The 20,120-nt window shown below is 42.3% G+C and overlaps 2 protein-coding genes and 1 pseudogene across 3 annotated transcripts in view; 1 reads left to right on the plus strand and 2 right to left on the minus strand.

Annotated features, from left to right (window-relative positions):
* Positions 1–13,069, minus strand: part of LOC309958907 (uncharacterized protein) — a gene marked incomplete at both ends in the record, with an annotated part of 38,364 nt that extends 25,295 nt beyond the window's left edge. Inside the window, 4 exon segments of the mRNA XM_082835034.1 lie at positions 10,718–11,700; positions 11,704–12,060; positions 12,063–12,982; positions 12,985–13,069. Of these exon segments, the coding sequence (XP_082691160.1) occupies positions 10,718–11,700; positions 11,704–12,060; positions 12,063–12,982; positions 12,985–13,069 (2,345 nt within the window).
* LOC309960234 (mitochondrial ornithine transporter 2-like) lies at positions 176–1,078 on the plus strand (annotated as a pseudogene). The gene has a single exon. The product of its transcript is annotated as a mitochondrial ornithine transporter 2-like (transcript).
* Positions 13,070–16,588: 3,519 nt separating the features above from the next.
* On the minus strand, positions 16,589–18,982 carry LOC309960216 (protocadherin beta-2-like; the record flags this gene model as incomplete). Its single annotated transcript, XM_082836875.1, is given in 2 exon segments — positions 16,589–18,943; positions 18,947–18,982. Coding segments are annotated over 2 exon segments (2,391 nt in total).
* Between the last annotated feature and the right edge of the window lie 1,138 nt (positions 18,983–20,120).

A 20,120-nucleotide genomic window follows, 5' to 3' on the forward strand; every position in this document is an offset into this window, starting at 1 on the left:
CCCGCGGGCCGGGGGTTATTTCAGTGCGTGGGGAGGGCGGCCCGCGGCCTAGTCTGGGGTTAAGCGGCTTCTCCCGCGCCGGAGAGAGAGCCAAGAGCAGGCGGCTGGACACGGGACGGCCTCCTAAGCTCCAGAGAGTTCCCTTCCTCGGAGACCAGCAGAAGAGTGGGCGAACATGAAATGCAGTCCTGCCATCCAAGCCGCCATCGACCTCACCGCGGGGGCCCTTGGGGGCACAGCATGCGTCCTGACCGGGCAGCCCTTCGACACAATGCAAGTGAAGATGCAGACGTTCCCTGGCCTGTACAAGGGCCTCGTCGACTGTGGCCTGAAGACGTACTCCCAGGTGGGTTTGCGGGGCTTCTACAAAGGGGCCGGCCCCCGCGCTGATGGCCTACGTCGCCGAGAACTCAGTCCTCTTCTTGTGCTACGGCTTCTGCCAACAGTTCGTGAGGAAAGTGGTTGGATTGGACAAGCGGGCGAAGCTGAATGATCTGCAGACTGCGGCCGCTGGTTCCGTCCCCTCTGCGTTTGCCGCGCTGGCCCTGTGCCCCACTGAGCTGGTGAAGTGCCGGCTGCAGACCATGCACGAACTGGAGATGTCAGGGAGGATAGCAAAAAGCCATAATACAGTTTGGTCCGTCGTGAAGAGTATCCTTAGAAAGGATGGCCCCTTGGGCTTCTACCACGGACTCACGAGCACTCTGTTTCAAGTAGTACCAGGCTATTTCTTCTTCGGTGGCTATGAACTTAGTCGATGGTTTTTTGCCTGGGATGGATCAAAAGATGAACTAGGCCCTGTCCCCTTGATGTTAAGCGGTGGAATTGCTGGAATTTGCCTTTGGCTTGTCATATACCCAGTGGATTGTATCAAATCCAGAATTCAGGTTCTTTCCATGCTTGGAAAACAGGCAGGATTTATCAGAACTCTTAAGTGTTGTGAAAAACGAAGGAGTAAGCAGCTTTATATTCTGGTCTGAAAGCTACTTTGATTCGAGCGTTCCCTGCCAATGCGGCACTATTTTTGGCTTATGAATACAGCAGGAAGATGATGATGAGCCAGTTTGAAGCATACTGAAGTGTCTTGGTGAATCTGGATCCAAGTACACGCCTTTGAGGACTATAATTTAACTCAGAGTTTCATGGAGCACTGGACCAGTGTGGTATTATTTTTGACTTCATGGGAACTTTGCTTTTGTCTTCCCTGCTTATATGCTAAATCTTAACCTTTACGGAAGAACCTCTATTTTATATCATATAATTTCTGCCCATAATTGTATTGAAATAGAAAAGTTGCTGCTCTTGTGTTTGGTGAGATAATACAGGGCGAGTGGGTGGCCGTATGTACCTAATCTGAAAAGCTAAACATAGTTGTGTCACCGGGCTTTTGCATAAATCTACACATGTACATGCAGTTTGTTTGCTTATATGTTGTGAGTGAAACACAGTTTGGTTTCCATGTTTAATCTCATGTCACTAGAAAAACCGAGTTAAACATGTTTCAAGATGGTTATAAATGATTACTTAACCCACTCAAGATGTAGAGTCTCTTTAAAAGTCTGCTTAACATGTGCACTATATTAGCCAATTAAAGTTTTTAAAAAGTGTTTGGTGCTTGAAAACGAAAATATCCATCTACATTTTTTCATTTACAATGATTTATTTTATTTTTTATTGAGGTAATCTTGATTTATGGCATTATATTTCTACATCTGTATACCCTACAATGTGCTCACCACCAAAAATTTATTTTTCATCTATCACCATACAGTTGATCCCCTTTATCCACTTTGTCTCCCTCGTTTACCTACCCGCTCTGATAACCACTACTCTGTTGTCTGTAATGACATGTTTGTTTTATTTGGTTTTGGTTTGTTCATTTATTAGGGGTTTTGTTTGTTTATTATAGTTTTTCATATTCCAGATATGAGTGAAATCCTATAGTATTTATCTTTCTCTGTCTGACTTACTTCACTTAGCATAATACCCTCAAAGTCCCTCCATGTTGTCGCAAATGGCAAGATTTCATATTTTTTCTCCTCTAGATTTTTTGTTTAATATTTATTTGGTTGCACCGGGTCTTAGTTGCGGCATGCAGGATCTTTAGTTGCAGCATGCAGAATGTTTTTTTAGTTGTGGCATGCGGGATCTAGTTCCCTGCGCAGGGATCCAACCTGGGCTCCCTGCACTGGGAGCGTGGAGCCTTAGTCACTGGACCACCAGCGTGGTCTCTGTCATCTTAGATTTTTAAGAGGAGAATATACCTGCATACTGATGTGTCTTCCACAGCCTCGAGTTAAAGTTTCAGAGTAGGCATCCTGGATTTTCCCGAGATGTTCTACGCTTAAAATAGTGCTATTCATCTTCAAAGTGGGACCATATTCCACACTCTTAGTTAGGTGTGGCCTAGAGCATTAGGCCTCTGGGAAGTAGCCTGGCCTTTGTCTGTACCAAATTTCCTTCCTCTCTTCTCCCAAAGAGCTTCCCCTCTGCTCTACTTTAGACTGAGGAAGGGGTGAGGGATGGGGCTGTGCTTCTGTGCTTGGATGAAGACCCATGTAGTTGACAACAGTTCTTGGCTTCCAGTCTCGGGTCCTGGCCTGGGTAGGATTCCAGGATGTACAATTGGCCCATTTAGGGGTTGTTGATTCCTTTTGGATCGTTCACTGTCCTCTCTGCCTCCACCAGTCAGAAACCCTTCCAGGGAACAGAGAGTGCCAAAGCCATGAGAACTTTTTGTGCCCTGATGGTGATCAGGTGACGGTACCAGTGGATGAAGTCCTCTCCTCTCAAATAGAACTACACAGAACTTAGTGCTTGCAGTCCACAGTGATTAATGTTAGGGCTGACCCATCCTGAAGTTTACCTGAGGGCTGATAACTCCTTGTCATTTTTTTACAGTGTTGGAAACTTCTAAATTTCGTACTGGCCATCTGTGAGTTTTATTGATGACTGTATATATGATGTGATTTTACAAAGCAATGAAACATAAGAAAAGCAACTTTATTAAACTGTGCCATATGTATGTATATAGGCACTGACAAAAACCAAAAACAGAAAAACATAGTTTGTCTGATCCCCACACTCTTGTGCATGTGTTCTTTGGCCCTATAATGTAAGAGGGTCATTCTTACTAAAGTAAGCCTCATCATTCCATGATGATCCAAGACCAGCAGAGTCTCTCTCATTAAGAAGTGTTCTTAAGCAGCCTGTAAAGCTGAAAACAGGCAGGCTCCCAGTGTTAATGATCGCACGTGGCATGTGTGTCAATCACTGCTGGTGGAATGTACACCTGGTATGGAATCCCCAGTTTCCTTCAGCTTTTTTCTATCTGTGAAACCTCTGAGGTAAGTCTAGCCATATTGCCAGAGGCAAGAGGGTCAGGGTGATGGATGTTGACAAATGGGGGCTGGGGCAGACATTTGGGGAGGGGATGCTCAGTGTCATGCCTGGTGTGCTCCAGAGCGGTGGCTGGTCTTCCATTTGCTTTTTCTTTAAAAGAAAACCATTTTTCTACTTTACTTCTAAGTTATTTATACATTTAAGTTATATATTACGTACGTAAGTGGTCAGTAGCTACTTAATGGGGCTTCATTCAAGCAGGTCTGGATTAAAGTAGAAAAGAGAACAGGAATGGCTTCTGCAGGAAGTGGACCTTTCAAAGTCCGAAGGCCCCCTGCTCAGTACCCATGAGCTTGTCTCAATTAGCCCTATAGTCAACGGACCTTTTCACATGTTGTCCATTAAAGGTTTACCTAAATATCTTCAATAGAAATCATTTGAGGCAAGCAAGAGTGGGAGTAAGGAATTGAAACCTAAGTCAGAAGAATTGTTTTCCACCCTTTTTGCTTAATTCATGGTTCAATCTTTAGATACAATTTGTACCACTTCAGATCTGTACTCAGACAAAAATATAATAACTTGAAATATTGTGTTTAAAGAAATTTGAGTGTTCTATCATTAAATTATGTACCTAAATAAAAATATTGAATTCACACCATTTACAGTATACTGTATTGAGCTCTGGGTATTCAGATATTAATGGTCTGGTTTCTGTTCTCAGGGATCTGATGGTCTAGATGTTTGTTTTCAGTCAGAAGAGCAATATTCTAGAATACAATTTAGAACAAAAAAATAGAATCCAAATTATGTGTGTGTGTATGTAAAATCAATGATGTGTGTGTGTAAAATCTTTTCCTTAACTGTGTTTTTGTTTTTATATTGTGGTTTCTTTGTAGTCTTTAAATTAGTTTCATGGTATTTCTTTCTTTTTTCTTCCCCAGCTTTATTGAGATATAATTGACAAATAACATTGTGCATGTTTAGGGTGTACAGTGTTATGATTTATATATGTGTTTATTATGAAATGATTATTACAATAAGGTTAGTTAATGTCCATCACCTCACAGGTTACTATTTATTTATTTTGAGGTGAGATGGTATTTATTTCTAAGATTTAAGTTGGTCAAATCCATATTTCTGATGCCTAGCCTTATTTTAAACTTTATTTCCATATGGTATAATTTATCCCTCAACTTTTTAAAAATTATTATTATTATTATTTTTTTTTTTTGCGGTATGCGGGCCTCTCACTGTTGTGGCCTCTCCCGTTGCCGAGCACAGTCTCCCGACGCGCAGGCTCAGCGGCCATGGCTCACTGGCCCAGCCACTCCGCGGCATGTGGGATCTTCCCGGACTGGAGAACGAACCCGCGTCCCCTGCATCGGCAGGCGGACTCCCAAACACTGCGCCACCAGGGAAGCCCTTAAAAATTATTTTTATTGAAGTATAGTTAATTTACAATGTTGTTAGTTTCCAGAGTACAGCAAAGTGATTCAGTTATACATGTGTGTGTATGTGTGTGTGTGTGTATATATATATATATATATATACTTTTTCAGATTCTTTTCCATTATAGGTTATTACAAGATATTGAGTATAGTTCCCTGTGCTAAAGAGTAGGTCCTTGTTGTTTACCAATTTTATATATAGTAGTGTGTATGTGTTAATCCCAAACTCCTAATTTATCCGTCCCTCCCCCACTCCCCTTTGGTAGCCATAAGTCTTTGACTCTATTTCTGTTTTGTAAATAAGTTCATTTGTATCATCTTTTTAGATTCCACAAATAAGTGATATCATATATTTGTCTTTTTCTGTCTGACTTACTTCACTTAATATGGTAAACTCTAAGTCCATGCATGTTGCTGCAAAAGGCATTATTTCATTCTTTTTACGGCTGCATAATATTCCATTGTGTGTGTGTGTATGTGTGTGTATATATATATATATATGCCACATCTTCTTTATCTATTCATCTGTTGTTGGACATTTAGCTTGCTTCCATGTCTTGCCTATTATAAATAGTGCTACTGTGAACTTGCATGTATCTTTTAAAATTAGAGTTTTCTCTGCTATCCCTCAATTTTTTTTTTTTTCTTTTTTGGCCATGGTGCAAAACTTGCAGGATCTTAGTTCCCGACCAGGGATTGAACCCAGGCCATGGCAGTGAAAGCACTGAGTCCTACCACTGGACTGCCAGGGAACTCCCTGGTATCCCTCAACTTTGAAAAATCTTATTATACCCTTTGGTCTACTGTCAGGACCGGATGGTATGCATCTTGCAATGGTATAGTGATACTGTAGCTAGAAATTCATTCTCTGTTCCAGCTTTCATGGGATACTAATACCAAGCTACAGCAGTTAAGTATATGTAATATCTCAGAAGGACCATATCTGGCAGTGGAGTATCAAACTTGATCATTTTCTTGAATTAAACAAGAAAATGTCCCCAAGTTGTTGAACTTGGAAGAAAAAGCCTGTGCGTCTAGAGCCTGTGCTCTGCAGCGGGAGAGGCCACAACAGTGAGAGGCCCGCATACCAAAAAAAAAAATAAATCTGAACCCATTTGTCTCTGATATTCCAATCAGAAACCTCTCATATTAGTAGTTCTGGAACTAAGTCTTAGTGATGTTGACATCCCCAGAATGCTCAGAAGGTGGCCTTATGAGCAGCCCTCCACTGAAGGCTCCTTGTTCATCCTCCACATCTGAGTATCATTGAATAGGAGCAGAGAGAATTGGAAGAGGAAGATGGCTAAATCAAATTAGTGATCAAGAGGATAGAGCATGTGTTGGCTTGAGTAAACTTCTGTGGGTGGTTCAAGGAACAGAAGGTAGGGCTGGGATAGGTCCTAGACCAGGTATAGCATGATTATGCCAAATAGAAGGTGGCTTCTAGTTGTCTTTAATAACAGCACATGTTTGTGCCTGGCTGTGTCTGTCTCTTAGGAGCCTAGATATGCTTCAGTGCTCTATACTTCCAGGTTGTGGGTCCATGTGCTAAACATTAAGTACTTTGAGGCTTTGAATCTTTGATAAAATAGTCATGAGTTCTAGCTCATCACCATCCAGGATACCACCTTGTTCTACCTGGTACCAACTCAGTACACAATATAGGATTGCTTAGCAGTGGGTTTTCTTTGTCATCCAGCAAGTTGGGTGTGTCATCCAGGACCACCATATGCAGCACTGTCATGCATATGAATCAAGACCATGTTTTTTCCCTGTAGGTAATTCTCATGTATCAATTACTTCAGTTACAAATCATTTTCCTCAAAATCAGCTTTATTCTAAGATTAAATCAGCTTGCTTACTCTAAAGATTGAAAAGTAAATGATGTCTTCATTAGCTCTCATGTCTATAGCCTTATCAGACATCATGACAGCCAAGAAGCAGAGGGTGACAGTCCCTAAGATTTTGCTTCATAGAGCAAATGCAGAGCAGTGCCACCCAAGGGAGACTGGGGCCCAGCTCAAACACATCATTAGGTGTTGGTCCAGAACTTCTACTTGTGTGTGGCAAAGTTGAGCTAAGCTTCTTAATTAAGGCTTGGATTTGTAGAGCCTGAGGCTGTAACCACTTTGAGACTCCTTCCTCCCTTTGCAAGACTACCAAAACCAGTAATGGTATGAGGGAAACCTCCAATAGAACATGAGTTCTCAATAAAATATCACCAACTAACAAGACTAACAGTGTGAAAAACAGACTCAACAAATAAAAGATGTTTACAGAAGAAAGAGAGATTGGAACAACATGGAAAGAACTTAAAAGTAGGGCTTCCCTGGTGGCGCAGTGGTTCAGAGTCCGCCTGCTAAGGCAGGCGACACGGGTTCGTGCCCCGGTCCGGGAAGATCCCACATGCCGCGGAGCGGCTGGGCCCGTGAGCCATGGCCGCTGAGCCTGCGCGTCTGGAGCCTGTGCTCCGCAACGGGAGAGGCCACAGCAGTGAGAGGCCCGCATACCGCAAACAAACAAACAAAAAAAGTAAAAGATATTTAATTTCCTCCAACAAAAAAGAAGGAAATGGCAATTGTTTAAAAAAAAAAAAGAACAAATTGTTGTGAAAACCTGCCAAATGGAAATTTTGGGGGAAAAAAGCCCACCAAAAACTATAGTTAACTTAAAAAAATTCAGTATATTGGGTGAATCTCAGGTTTGGACCTAGCAAATATCAGAACATCAAGAATAAAGAAAACATCTTAGAGTAAAGAAGTTTATAGATAAAAGAATGAGAACTAGACTGATAGACTGTTCATCAACAGTCTTCAATACCAAAAGAGGGAGAAGGAAAATTAGTTTACATTTTATTTTTTGATATAAATTTATTTTTTTTTTTGCTGCGTTGGGTCTTCGTTGCTGTGCACGGGCTTTTGCTAGTTGCGGCGAGCGGGGTCTACTCTTCGTTGCGGTGCGGGGGCTTCTCATTGAAGTGGCTTCTCTTGTTGCAGAGCATGGGCTCTAGGCGCGTGGACTTCAGTAGCTGTGGCTTGTGGGCTCTAGAGTGCAGGCTTAGTAGTTGTGGTTCACGAGCTTAGTTGCTCTGCAGCATGTGGGATCTTCTCAGACTAGGGCTCGAACCCGTGTCCCCTGCATTGGCAGGCGGATTCTTAACCGCTGCACCAACAGGGAAGTCCCTAGTTTACATTTTAAAATCTATGACCAACCAAACTATTGGCTAAGAACATGAGGATTAGACATACAAATAACTGAATTATGCCTAATAAGTTGCCAGCTTTAAAACATGTAACAATCTACTCTAAAAAGCAAAATATAGTAGTGGAATATATGTTTAAAAACTGTCATTTTTTAAAGTCCCCATTTGCAAGGAAGCCATATTCAAGGATTAAGGAAGATTTATTAAAAGTGTGGTAAGTTAGTTCACTAGTTTTAATGAGTGATATTTGAATATAGTTTAGTCTTTTAACAACTCTACATAAAAGTTTAAAGTTCATTTTCATCTCTTTGCCTTTCAGTATTAAAAACTAGATTAGAATATTAGTAAGAGATCAATCTGGAAATAATTCGCAGTAATGAATTTGTCCATCCTTTAAAAGGAAAACTACTGGGAAATTATTATGAATGTAGAAAGTCATCATTTTTACCTAGTGCTGGACTTTCGGTTGGGGGAATTCCAAAAAGTGGCAAAGATACTTAGTACTATACATATAGTGCCCTCTCTGTCATGTACTTAATAAAATATCCAGGTAAAGAAGTTTCTGAAAGTTGTCTTCAAATAAAAGGGTAAAAGGTTTCCAATAGCCAAGAAATAAAAGCAACTTTGAACCAAGAGTAAGGTATAATTTTTTCCTATCTTCAAATTTAGTCCATATGATCTTTTCTGGCTTTACGAAACCCTGATCACTTCTCAACAATATGTGAATTTAGTGCATCTATCAACTAAGATATTATTAAGTATCTGTCTTCTTATGTCTGGGTCTAAATAACTCCCCGGTTATATAGTGCCTCCAATTTGAGTCCAAAATCATATACCATATTGGCCAAAAAAGAACTGGCCTCCATATTTTCTGTAGTTGAAAACTTCCCTGGTTCTCACATGAGCTGGAACTAAGCCAGCCAAATACAGAGAAGTCTTGATCAGAATTCTTTGCCTTTTCTCTGATCTTCATGAAAATTCAGCTAAGTATGAAAAGAAGAAAAAGAAATCTGACCGAAGATTCAGATTCAATATCTCTATAAAGTACTTAATGAGTGAAAGGAAATACTGTCTTTCCCCTGATTAGTAAGGATTCGTGTATTTCACTCTCATACCTAAAATCACACCATTTTAATATGATTATAACTTTATGTGTGATTGAAGACATGTCAGTATTAAATTTTTATTTTAACAGTCATTAGGCATTTAAAATTTTTGAGCTGTAATTGACATGTAACACTATATTGGCTTCAGGTGTGACAATGATTTGATATTTGTGCATATTGCAAATGATGACATAAGTCTAGTTAACATCTAGTTAACAACATTCTTTTTCTCTTTTGAGAATTTTCAAAAATTTGAGAAACTTCAGTTCTCTTTCTTCTAGTCATGAGTATTCAATTTCTGGAAAGTTCTATGCCTCTGGATGAGAAAATGCCTATGAGGAGAAATTTTATTTTTTCCTAATCAGATTTGATAATTGGAGACTAAATATTTTGTACTTTAAAATAAGGTTTTTTTCTATTTCATTCAAAATAGACATAAAAATTGATGTTTGGTTGCTTCAAGAGTTTATTCTTAGTTGTAGTTAATTTAGACTTTCACAGTGATATCGCTCTCTCCCCTTTAGAACTTCCCATTCTTCTAATCTTCTTTTAGTTACTCTATAGGAGGTAGAATGCTGATGTGGTTGGGCAGTGTTTATCCCAGAAGGACCATACATAATCCTAAGTCATGTCAGGTTGAAATCTGAAGGAGGGAACTAAGAGAGGAAACAAAGAAAATATTTCCTTCATATATCACCATATAAATGCCAAGTAGATATTAATTTTTTTAAAGTAGGATTAGATGGGACACCACTTTTGCTATAAAGCATTTAGAGAACATATATACATGTACTTTCTTGAAATTTTTTTAAAATGGCCCTCAGGTTGATAATACTTACATCCAGAAGTTAAAAAACAAACTGTCATTCCACCAGATGCTTATTAAGTAATCTTTTCATGCTAAACGGAAAAGCACGATCAGTTGTTCAAAATGCCTATGTTTAATTTTTTTCTCAGTCATCCATCATAAATACACTTTAGGCAAATCTAAGAGTAATCTGACCTATTAAGCTAATTTTTGTCCATTTTTAGCCAATATAAGCATATACAGTGTTGAAATATTAATTGCAAATGTCAAAACAGAAAATGAATTATATGTGTAAGTTTTATTTGAGTACTAAGCCCCTACAGGATGATACACCTTAAAATGGTACATATTAAAACATTTTTAGTTATCCACTTCATTAACCACAGACAAAGCTGCTTTAGGAGTAGTATAAAGAATATTACCTGACTATATTCAATAGGGTAAATTATAATATTGGTGGTTCAGAACTCTCTCTACATTGCTTTGGATAGAGAATTTGAAATGACTACCTTAAATAAACCTATTTGAAATCATCATTAAAAGATAATGCATTTATTTTTACTCACCTATTAGAAAAAGAAAGAGACATTAATACTGGATTGAAAAGGTAGGAAGCAGATGAAAAAAGAACATGCAGGGTTAACTAGACAGAAAGTAAAATCAAGATACAAACAAAATACTATATCAACTCAAGAGCCTTGACTTAAAAGTCAAGGAAAGAAAGAAAGCATTTGTAGCCAGAAAACTTTCTGATTCTTCTGTTAATGAAACCTACGCTATTCTTGCAATTGCCTTTTTGCACTAGTCCTGCCCAGTGTCTTGAACCAGACCACTAGGGAGAATCGGCTTCAAGAAGTTAAACTCATTTAACCCGGAGCCTCCCGTCAGACACACCTCGTACTGGTAGCTCTGGGACAGGGTCCCCGTGCCGCTGACGTCCACCAGGTGGCCTGGAAAGTGGCCCTCGGGCACCGAGCAGCGACTCACCGAGGCCGCCCCGCCCCTCCTGCACAGCCGCACCGCGACGAACACCAGCACCGAGAAGAGGAAGAGCCAGGACACCGACGCCAAAGCAACCACCAGGTAGACGGTGAGCCGGGCGGCCGGAACCGCGTCCGCCGCTTCCGCTTCCGGGGCCGGCAGGTAGGGCTGCGAGAAGCCGTCCACCAGCAGCACGTGCAGCGTGACGCTGGCCGAGAGCGGAGGCTCGCCGTTGTCCTTGACCAACACCACCGGCCTGTGCTTGGCCGCGTCGCGCTCGCTCAGCAGCCGGGCCGTGCGAACCTCGCCGTTGTGCGCCCACACGCCGAACAGGCCGGGCTCCATGGCCTTGAGCAGCTGGTACGACAGCCAGGCGTTCTGGCCCGAGTCGCCGTCCACCGCCACCACCTTGGTCACCAGGTAACCCGCCTCGGCCGCCCTGGGCACCAGCTCGGTGCAGGAAGCCGAGGCGTTCTGCAGCGGGTACAGCACGAAGGGCGCGTTGTCATTGCCGTCCGCCACGAGCACGCGCACCAGCGCCTGGCTGCTGAGCGCGGGCGAGCCGCGGTCGGCGGCGCCCACGCGGAACTCGAACGCCCGCAGGGCCTCGTAGTCCAGGGACCTCAGGGCGAACAGGTGGCCGTTGTCCGGGTTGATGGACACCAGGGAGGCCAGGGGCACGTGCGCGTCGAGGGGCGGCAGCAGCGAGTAGGTGACCTGGGCGTTGGCGCCCGCGTCTCTGTCTGTGGCGCGGACGCTGCCGAAGTGCAGGGCGGGGCTGTTGTCCTCGCGGACGGACAGGGTGTAGGAGGTCTAGGTGAAGGCGGGGGCGTTGTCGTTGACGTCGGACACCAGCACGGTTATGTTGTGCTCGGTTTTCAGCCTGGGGATTCCCATATCTGTGACTGTGATGGTGATGTTGTACTCAGCTCTGATCTCTCTGTCCAGCTCTCCTTCTGACAATAGGGTATAAAAATTCTCTACAGATGGTTTCAAGATGAAGGGGAGATCGTTCTCGATGGAACACACCATTTTCCCATTGTCTCCAGAGTCTAGGTCGGAAACACTGAAAACAGCCACCACAGTCTCTGGCGAGTTCTCTGGGATAGGGCTGGTAATTGAGAACAAGGTCAGTTCTGGTGGGTTGTCGTTCACATCAACCACCTGAACTATATCACTGTTGATTTTCCTGAAAGGCCTCCACCATCCTTGGCTTCTATGTCCACTTCATAAGTATGGATCGCCTCAAAATTCAAATATTTTATTAGTTGGATATCACCAGTAATTGGATTAAGTTGAAAAGTTTTTCTAATTTCTTCAGAAACATGAAAAAATGCATATGATATTGTCCCCAAATTTCCTGTATCTAAGTCAGAAGCTGAAACAGTGACAATAAGAGAGTTAACGGGGCTGTTCTCTAGAACTTGAACCTCATAGAGGGACTGTGTAAATTCTGGGGTGTTGTCGTTTATGTTTAAGACCAGGATGTGAACCTGGACGGTCCCAGACCTCAGTGGGGTCCCGCCATCCAGCGCAGTGAGCATTAACCTAAGCTCTGGCTGCTCCTCACGATCCAGTGCTTTGTCTAGTACTAGTTCTGGGTACTTCCTTCCATCCCTACGACTGCGTGTGAGAACGTGGAAATGGGAATTAGGAGTGATCGTGTAGTTTTGGAGACTGTTTCTTCCCACATCCAAGTCTTCAGCATTTCCCAAAGGAATTATTGTTCCTGGGGGAGTGTTTTCTAGGATTTTCAGCTGCATTTCATTTTCAGAGAATGCCGGAGAATGGTCATTTACGTCTATCACCTGGAGCTCATTTGTAATAAACTGCAAGGGATTTTGCAGGAATATCTGAAACTGCAGTATGCATGGCTCTGCGGAGCCGCATAGCTCCTCCCGGTCCAATTTCTCATGCAGGAGCAAATCACCGGTCTGATGGTTGAGCTGAAAATACTGTCTGTTCCCTTTAGACACAACTTGGGCCCCTCTCGCGGCCAGTTTCCCTACACTCAGCCCCAGATCCTTTGCTAGATTGGAGATGAAAAACCCCCTCTCTTTTTCCTCAGCCACAGAGTAGCGTCTCGACTGGGAAGAGACCCACCCAGAAAAACAAAGAGAAACAGGACTTGCCTTTGTCTAAGAAAGCGCTCCCCTCCGGCCTCCATTGCATTTTCTGCCATGTTCTTCCGAGAAATATTGTCAAGCTAGCCTCCAACAGCACTGGGAAACGCAGTCTTTTGCCTCCTAACCTTTGAAGAAAACCTAGCGAATAATCCTTACTAGAGTCTTAGATTTGCTTGCTTAAAAATCTGCCCCGACTCACAACCCCTAGTTTACTGCACTGAATCGTTGTGTTACTGAGTATACACAGTGCCTGCGGTTTAATTCTCCTTCTTAGTCAACAGCGCCACCGTGCGTTCGCTCACAGTTTCAGAATCTTGGAGAAGGTGATGTTTGCTGGGCTTTTTGTTTTGATTTTTTTAATCGCTTATTCCCTTTTATCAAACCGAGTTGATGCTACTGTAGGAATTCCTTCTGTTATATGGTTCAAATAAACACAATCTAGGGAGAAGAAATGCGCTCTTATCTAAAAGAAGTGACTGTCCCTGGTAGAGTCCCATTTCCATGATTTTGCGGAAGTGGGCACCTGCTAGAACTACTCACCCCACCTCCTGTAATTATTACAGAAAAAGTTTTACAAGATTTTGCTCTAAGTGATGAAGCTTCGCTTTCCTACTTGTGTTTTTCTTTATTTTGCAAATTTTGTAAAATGCACACGAGTTGCATTTATAGTCAGAAAAATGCTACGAAAAGACAACCTCAAGCAAGGTGATAAAAAATTATAATAGATCATGTCAGGGGATATATCCAGAGACCACAAATGCCTAATTCCTTCCACATTTTCGCACTCACTCAAGGAACACAGAGCTTTCTCCTCTTCCTATTTCACAGTAATTCTATGATTACTGGTTTCATCTGTATTAACTCTTTAATCTGCATAACTGTATTTCACCTGTGGAAACCGATATTTATTGCGTTTGTAGAAGTTAGATGTATTGTGGTAATAAGACAGACTGTGTCTATATATCTTATAGAGTTTCCCATCTAATGGGGTGAACAGAATTTAAACAGATGTTTAAACAGTACTATACAGGAAATGTATAATGAGTGCACTGGAAGTATACAATATGGAGACCTAACTTAATGGGGGGGATTCAGAAAGTTTCCCAAAGATGTCCCATTTAATCTGGAATATGAAGGATGAGAAGAAGTTTGCCAGGCTAAAACTAAAATGGGAAGATTCCATATATAAGGAATGCAAAGGCCCGGGGACAGTAAAGCATAGCTATTCTAGATAATGAAGGTAGGATAGTGTACCCAAAGTTTAGTGTCTCAAGAGTAAGTGGGGGGCTTCCCTGGTGGCGCAGTGGTTAAGATTCCACCTACCAATGCAGGAGACACGGGTTCGAGCCCTGGTCCAGAAGATCCCACATGGCGAGGACTAAATTAGCCCGCACGCCCTAGAGCCCGTGCTCTGCAACAAGAGAAGCCACCACAATGAGAAGCCCGTGCACCACAACGAAGAGCAGCCCCAGCTCATGGCAACTAGAGAAAGCTGGTGCGCAGCAACGAAGACTCAACCCAGCCAAAAATAAATAAATAGACATTAAAAAAAAAAAAGAAACATAAATATCACCTATTAAAAAATAAAGAGTAAGTGGGAAGACAAGGCTGGACAGGGAGGCAGGGGCCAAATAATAGATGGCTGGATTTTATTCTAAGAGTGAAAGGAAGCTATTGCAAGGTTTTGGGCAGAGCAACGAAACAGCACAAATATTATGTGTTCAATATAGCTTCTTCACAATTATAAGTAATGTTATATGAAGGACCATTTATTAAATTTACTCTTAATATTAGTGATACTAAAAATAACAAAATTACACTTCTTATCCTTATGTTATCTTATTTGGACATAACTGCAAGCTATTTAAATAGCTGTTATCATTTCTGGGGGTACAGAAATTATATGACTTATCCAAGATCCAACAGGTAATAATTTGATACCAAGATACTTCTCTATATGAATGCTAAACTCAAAATGAGACCTTTAAATTTTATATTATAATTTTAATAGTATGTTCAAATAAACATGAAATAATATAAAAATTTAAAGATAGTCTGAAGAACATTAAAAATTAAAATTCCGTTTTAATGTGTGGATCAGAAATTGAACTGCAAGAAATAAATAAGAATAAAGAAAGTTAAATGAATCACTTAAGGAATTATGGAAGGAAAATATACATCATAAAATTGTAAACACAATTTCCCCATGTGGATTCCTTAAGCTAGTGGGCAGGAGAAGAGATTAAAATTAAGCAGAAAAAGAAAAAGGAAAACTATCTTGAAGGAAAGAGACACCAAGTACTAGTAACTGCATAATGTTTGAATAACAGTGAAGTTCTGTTAATAACCAAAAATTAAATCAGAGAGCATTTAATTCCAGCAAAATTTGTCCTGTGAGTATTTTAATGTATTTGAGTGTCAGTGTATCAAAGATGAAATAAAGACATTTCTTCAATCAGTCACTTAAAATTTTTATGAAGAACCTAGTCTTGCAGTCATTGTGCTAATCATGCAATAAATGGAGAGCTACTGAGAAACATAACTCAAGCACTAAAAAGGAAACAAAATAGCATTGAAAAGTCTAGGAAACTGAAAGGGGGAAAATGGAAGTATTCAGTGAAAAAAAAATAGAATGAGCAAACCAAGATAAATTTTTTTTTCCATGGGCTTATTTCCAATTGAATCATAAATGCTCCAGATATTTTTTTTAAATGCAATGCCAAATTACATATGAAGTTTCTAAAATTTGGTCATAGACAAAAACATGTACTCTCTCAGATCTTTTGGATTTTAATGAAGTACTCAAAGAATAGATGGTTTTAAATAATTAAAACAGATTTTTAAATGGAGGGATTGAAACAAGCAGAGGTTTTAAAATTTTTAATAAAAAGCATGAATAATTAGCATGTCTGAAAATGACTGGACATTGCTATTTATTTAACTACATTTTAGAATATTGGTAGTTGATTTATTGAAGACTTTTAATGTGGATGATTTGTAGAATCCAACAGTCAAGGTTTTCACAATCTCTAAAGAATCATACTTATCAGGTATGAACATTTTAAGGAAGTATATATTTAGAAAAGTGTGAGAGGGTGCTTTGTGATTCATGAATGTACCTATGTTAATGGTTTTAGCCAATGTGAGTTCACAGGAAGAAAGTTTAAACTAGCCTAAGAGAATACTCTATACAAACACAAATATTCTGGGTAGGAAAAAGAGTAATCCTGTGTACTTACTGCAAACTTTCAAAAATGTAGGAATGCAAAAATTACCTAGGGACTATGGAAGGTGAATTTTGAAAAAAAGTGCTCTAAAAATTAAAGACTTCAGAAAATACAAAATATACTTTTACACATTAAATCGAATAAAGTTACAGTGATATTAACAGTAAGAAAGAAAATTTGCATTCATTATACCACAGAGCAGCACATCTAGAAACACCAGTAACATGCGCTGAATTGGAATAAGATAGTTACATTTCAAATACAAAGAAAACAACTCCAATGGGCAAGGCAGTAAAAAAGGACTCTGCACAATTTGACTGAGACGGCATCATAGACCCTTATTAAAATTTAACTGAATTCAAAACTATTCCTGAAACTGGGGTTTGCCTCACTAACCCTCTCCTCATCTTGAGTAAGGAAGTTTGGGATAACCGGCTTGAGGAACTTGAAAGTCCCAGAGCCTCCCGTCAGACACACCTCGTACTGGTAGCTCTGAGACAGGGTCCCCGTGCCGCTGACGTCCACCAGGTGGCCCGGAAAGGGGCCCTCGGGCACCGAGCAGCGACCCACCGAGGTCGCCCCGCCCCTCCTGCACAGCCGCACCACGACGAACACCAGCACCGAGAAGACGAAGAGCGACGACACCGACGCCAAGGCGACCACTAAGTAGACGGTGAGAGGGGCGGCCGGGGCCGCGTCCGCCGCTTCCGCTTCACGGGCCGGCAGGTAGGGCTGCGAGAAGCCGTCCACCAGCAGCACGTGCAGCGTGACGCTGGCCGAGAGCGGAGGCTCGCCGTTGTCCTTGACCAGCACCAGCAGCCTGTGCTTGGCCGCGTCGCGCTCGCTCAGCAGCCGGGCCGTGCGAACCTCGCCGTTGTGCGCCCACACGCCGAACAGGCCGGGCTCCATGGCCTTGAGCAGCTGGTACGACAGCCAGGCGTTCTGGCCCGAGTCGCCGTCCACCGCCACCACCTTGGTCACCAGGTAACCCGCCTCGGCCGCCCTGGGCACCAGCTCGGTGCAGGAAGCCGAGGCGTTCTGCAGCGGGTACAGCACGAAGGGCGCGTTGTCGTTGCCGTCCGCCACGAGCACGCGCACCAGCGCCTGGCTGCTGAGCGCGGGCGAGCCGCAGTCGGCGGCGCCCACGCGGAACTCGAACGCCCGCAGGGCCTCGTAGTCCAGGGACCTCAGGGCGAACAGGTGGCCGTTGTCCGGGTTGATGGACACCAGGGAGGCCAGGGGCACGTGCGCGTCGAGGGGCGGCAGCAGCGAGTAGGTGACCTGGGCGTTGGCGCCCGCGTCTCTGTCTGTGGCGCGGACGCTGCCGATGTGCGGGGCGGGGCTGTTGTTCTCGCAGACGGACAGGGTGTAGGAGGTCTGGGTGAAGGCGGGGGCGTTGTCGTTGACGTCGGACACCAGCACGGTTATGTTGTGCTGGGTTTTCAGTCTCGGTGTCCCCATATCTGTGACGGTGATGGTGATGTTATATTCGGATCTTGTTTCTCGGTCCAGGGCTGTGTTTGTGACTAAACTGTAAAAATTCTCAACAGAGGGTTTAAGAATGAAGGGAAGATCATCTTGGATGGAGCAAACCATCCTTCCATTGTCTCCAGAGTCAGGATCTGAAACGCTGAATACAGCAATTACAGTCTCCTGCAAGCTTTCTGGGATCTCAGTGATAAGCGTTGACATGGTCAGTTCTGGCGGGTTGTCATTCAAATCCATCACTTGGACAAACACCACACAACTGCCAGAAAGGCCCCCACCATCTGTCGCCTGAATATTTAATGTATAAGTCTGAATAGTTTCAAAATCCAGTTCCTGTGTTAAAAGGAGTTCTCCCGATTTTGCATTTATTCCAAATGTTTTCCGAATATCCTCAGATGCTTGGGAAAGTACGTAAGATATTTCTCCATAGGTTCCAATATCTAAATCTCTGGCAGAGACAATGGCAACCTGGGATCCAATGGGGCTGTTTTCTAGGACATGCGCCTCATAGTGCAGCTTTGCAAACTCGGGGGCATTATCATTGACGTCTAAGACTTCAATGTGGATTAGGGCGGTCCCAGACCTGGGTGGAATCCCGCCATCCAGCGCTGTGACGGTTAATCTGATCTCAGGCTGTTCCTCTCTATCCAGTGCTTTGTCCAGCACCAGCTGTGGTAATATTGTGCCGTCGGCACTGTCTTGTAATTTAAGATGGAAGTGGGAATTGGGGCTGACTGTGTAACTTTGGAGACTGTTGCTTCCTACATCTAAGTCCTGGGCACGCTCTATTAGGAAAGTAGTTCCAGGAGTGATACTTTCTGAAATTTTCAATATTATTTCTTTGTCTAGAAAAACTGGAGAATGATCATTTATGTCCCTACTCCGTAGCTCAGCCTGGAAAAACTTCAAGGGATTTTCCAGTAACATCTGGAAAGGTAGTACACAGGGCTCGGTAGGGCCACATAGCTCCTCCCGATCCAGTTTCTCATTTAACAACAAATCCCCGGTCTGCCTATCAAAATGCAAACGCATTTTTTTCCCTTTGGAAACGACCCGGGGGGCCCGAGCAGCTAGATCATCTACCTCCAACCCCAAGTCTTTCAACAGATTGGCCACAAAGGAGCCACTGTCCATTTCCTCGGCCACTGAATAACGCCTAGGCTCAGAGCCAGCCTGAGCTATGCCCAGCCAAACAAAGAATATCAAGACTTGCCTTTATTTCAGAAAGCATTTCTTCCTCTCTCCTGCCTCCATCGCTCTCTCGTTTCCCAGCAAACTTGACCCAGCTCGGATTCACGTTGTCGCTGATCTATCTCCCAGTATCACTCAGACACTGGGATAGGTGGAGATGCCTATGGCCCTGATTTCCCGGAGCAACTGCCTTAGAAAGCCTCCTTTTCCTGCTTGCTTCTTTAGCAGAGCATCTGGCTAGAGGAGCGCAGACTGGTAGCTTTCTTCCTTCTACTTCTAATGCTGCAGCGCCACCCTGCGTCCTTTCCGAGTGTTTATTTTTACCAAAACATTAAGGAAATCCCAATCCTTTCTTTCAGACTGATGGCAATCTAAATGGAATATTTTCAAGTAGTGTCTCTCAATGTACCGAAGTAACAATAATTCCATATTAACTAAAATCCAGTCCCTAATAACTTTTTAAAATTATCCTTCCATTATCCTCCCCCAGTTTTCTTCAACTTAAATAAGAATTCATATTCACTCTTGAATTCCTTTTACAAATGCACTTATTTTCTTAACCACTTGACATAAGGAATGTCTTAGAAAATTTGTTTTTAAACCAAGTTTTATGATTGTATTGGTGTTACATCTGTTTATTCTAGAACAGTCCCCTGTATTTTATTGATATTGAATTTTTTGAAGTGTCCAGATCAGTTGTCTTACAGGTAAACAAAAGATAAAAATAGCTAAGGCATTGGTACTTGTGACTATAAATTAACAATTAGCTATGCTTCAGAAGAAAAGAAAACACTACTGAAGATAGAGCAATAAAACAACAACTATAGCATTATTCAGAAAGGGGGTGTTTCCTCTACTTTTTACCCAGAGCCCAAAAAGCAAGAATGCCAAGGGTGATAGCTGTCTCCACATACTATCTTGTTTTTAGCTTCAAGTAACCTAATTTAATTGGAGATAAGGTGATGTTAAAGAGATGTATCTCCCGTCTCTCTGTCTTGCATTAGGTTGGCAGAATATGGGGATTTTTTTTTTTTTTTACATTCAATGGAAAGAAAATTCTGGAAGGAAGGACCAAGGCATTTTCTTTTTATTCCAGAGTTCTGAGATAATCCTTAAAGAGGTGAAGTCTTCTTCTGGAAGTACTTGTAGGATGAGCAGGTAAGTGTCAACATCACCAATTTTATGGAATTGTCATCCAACA

This window comes from Leucopleurus acutus, assembly GCF_964270905.1.
Source record: "Leucopleurus acutus genome assembly, chromosome: 3".
NCBI lineage: Eukaryota > Metazoa > Chordata > Mammalia > Artiodactyla > Delphinidae > Leucopleurus > Leucopleurus acutus.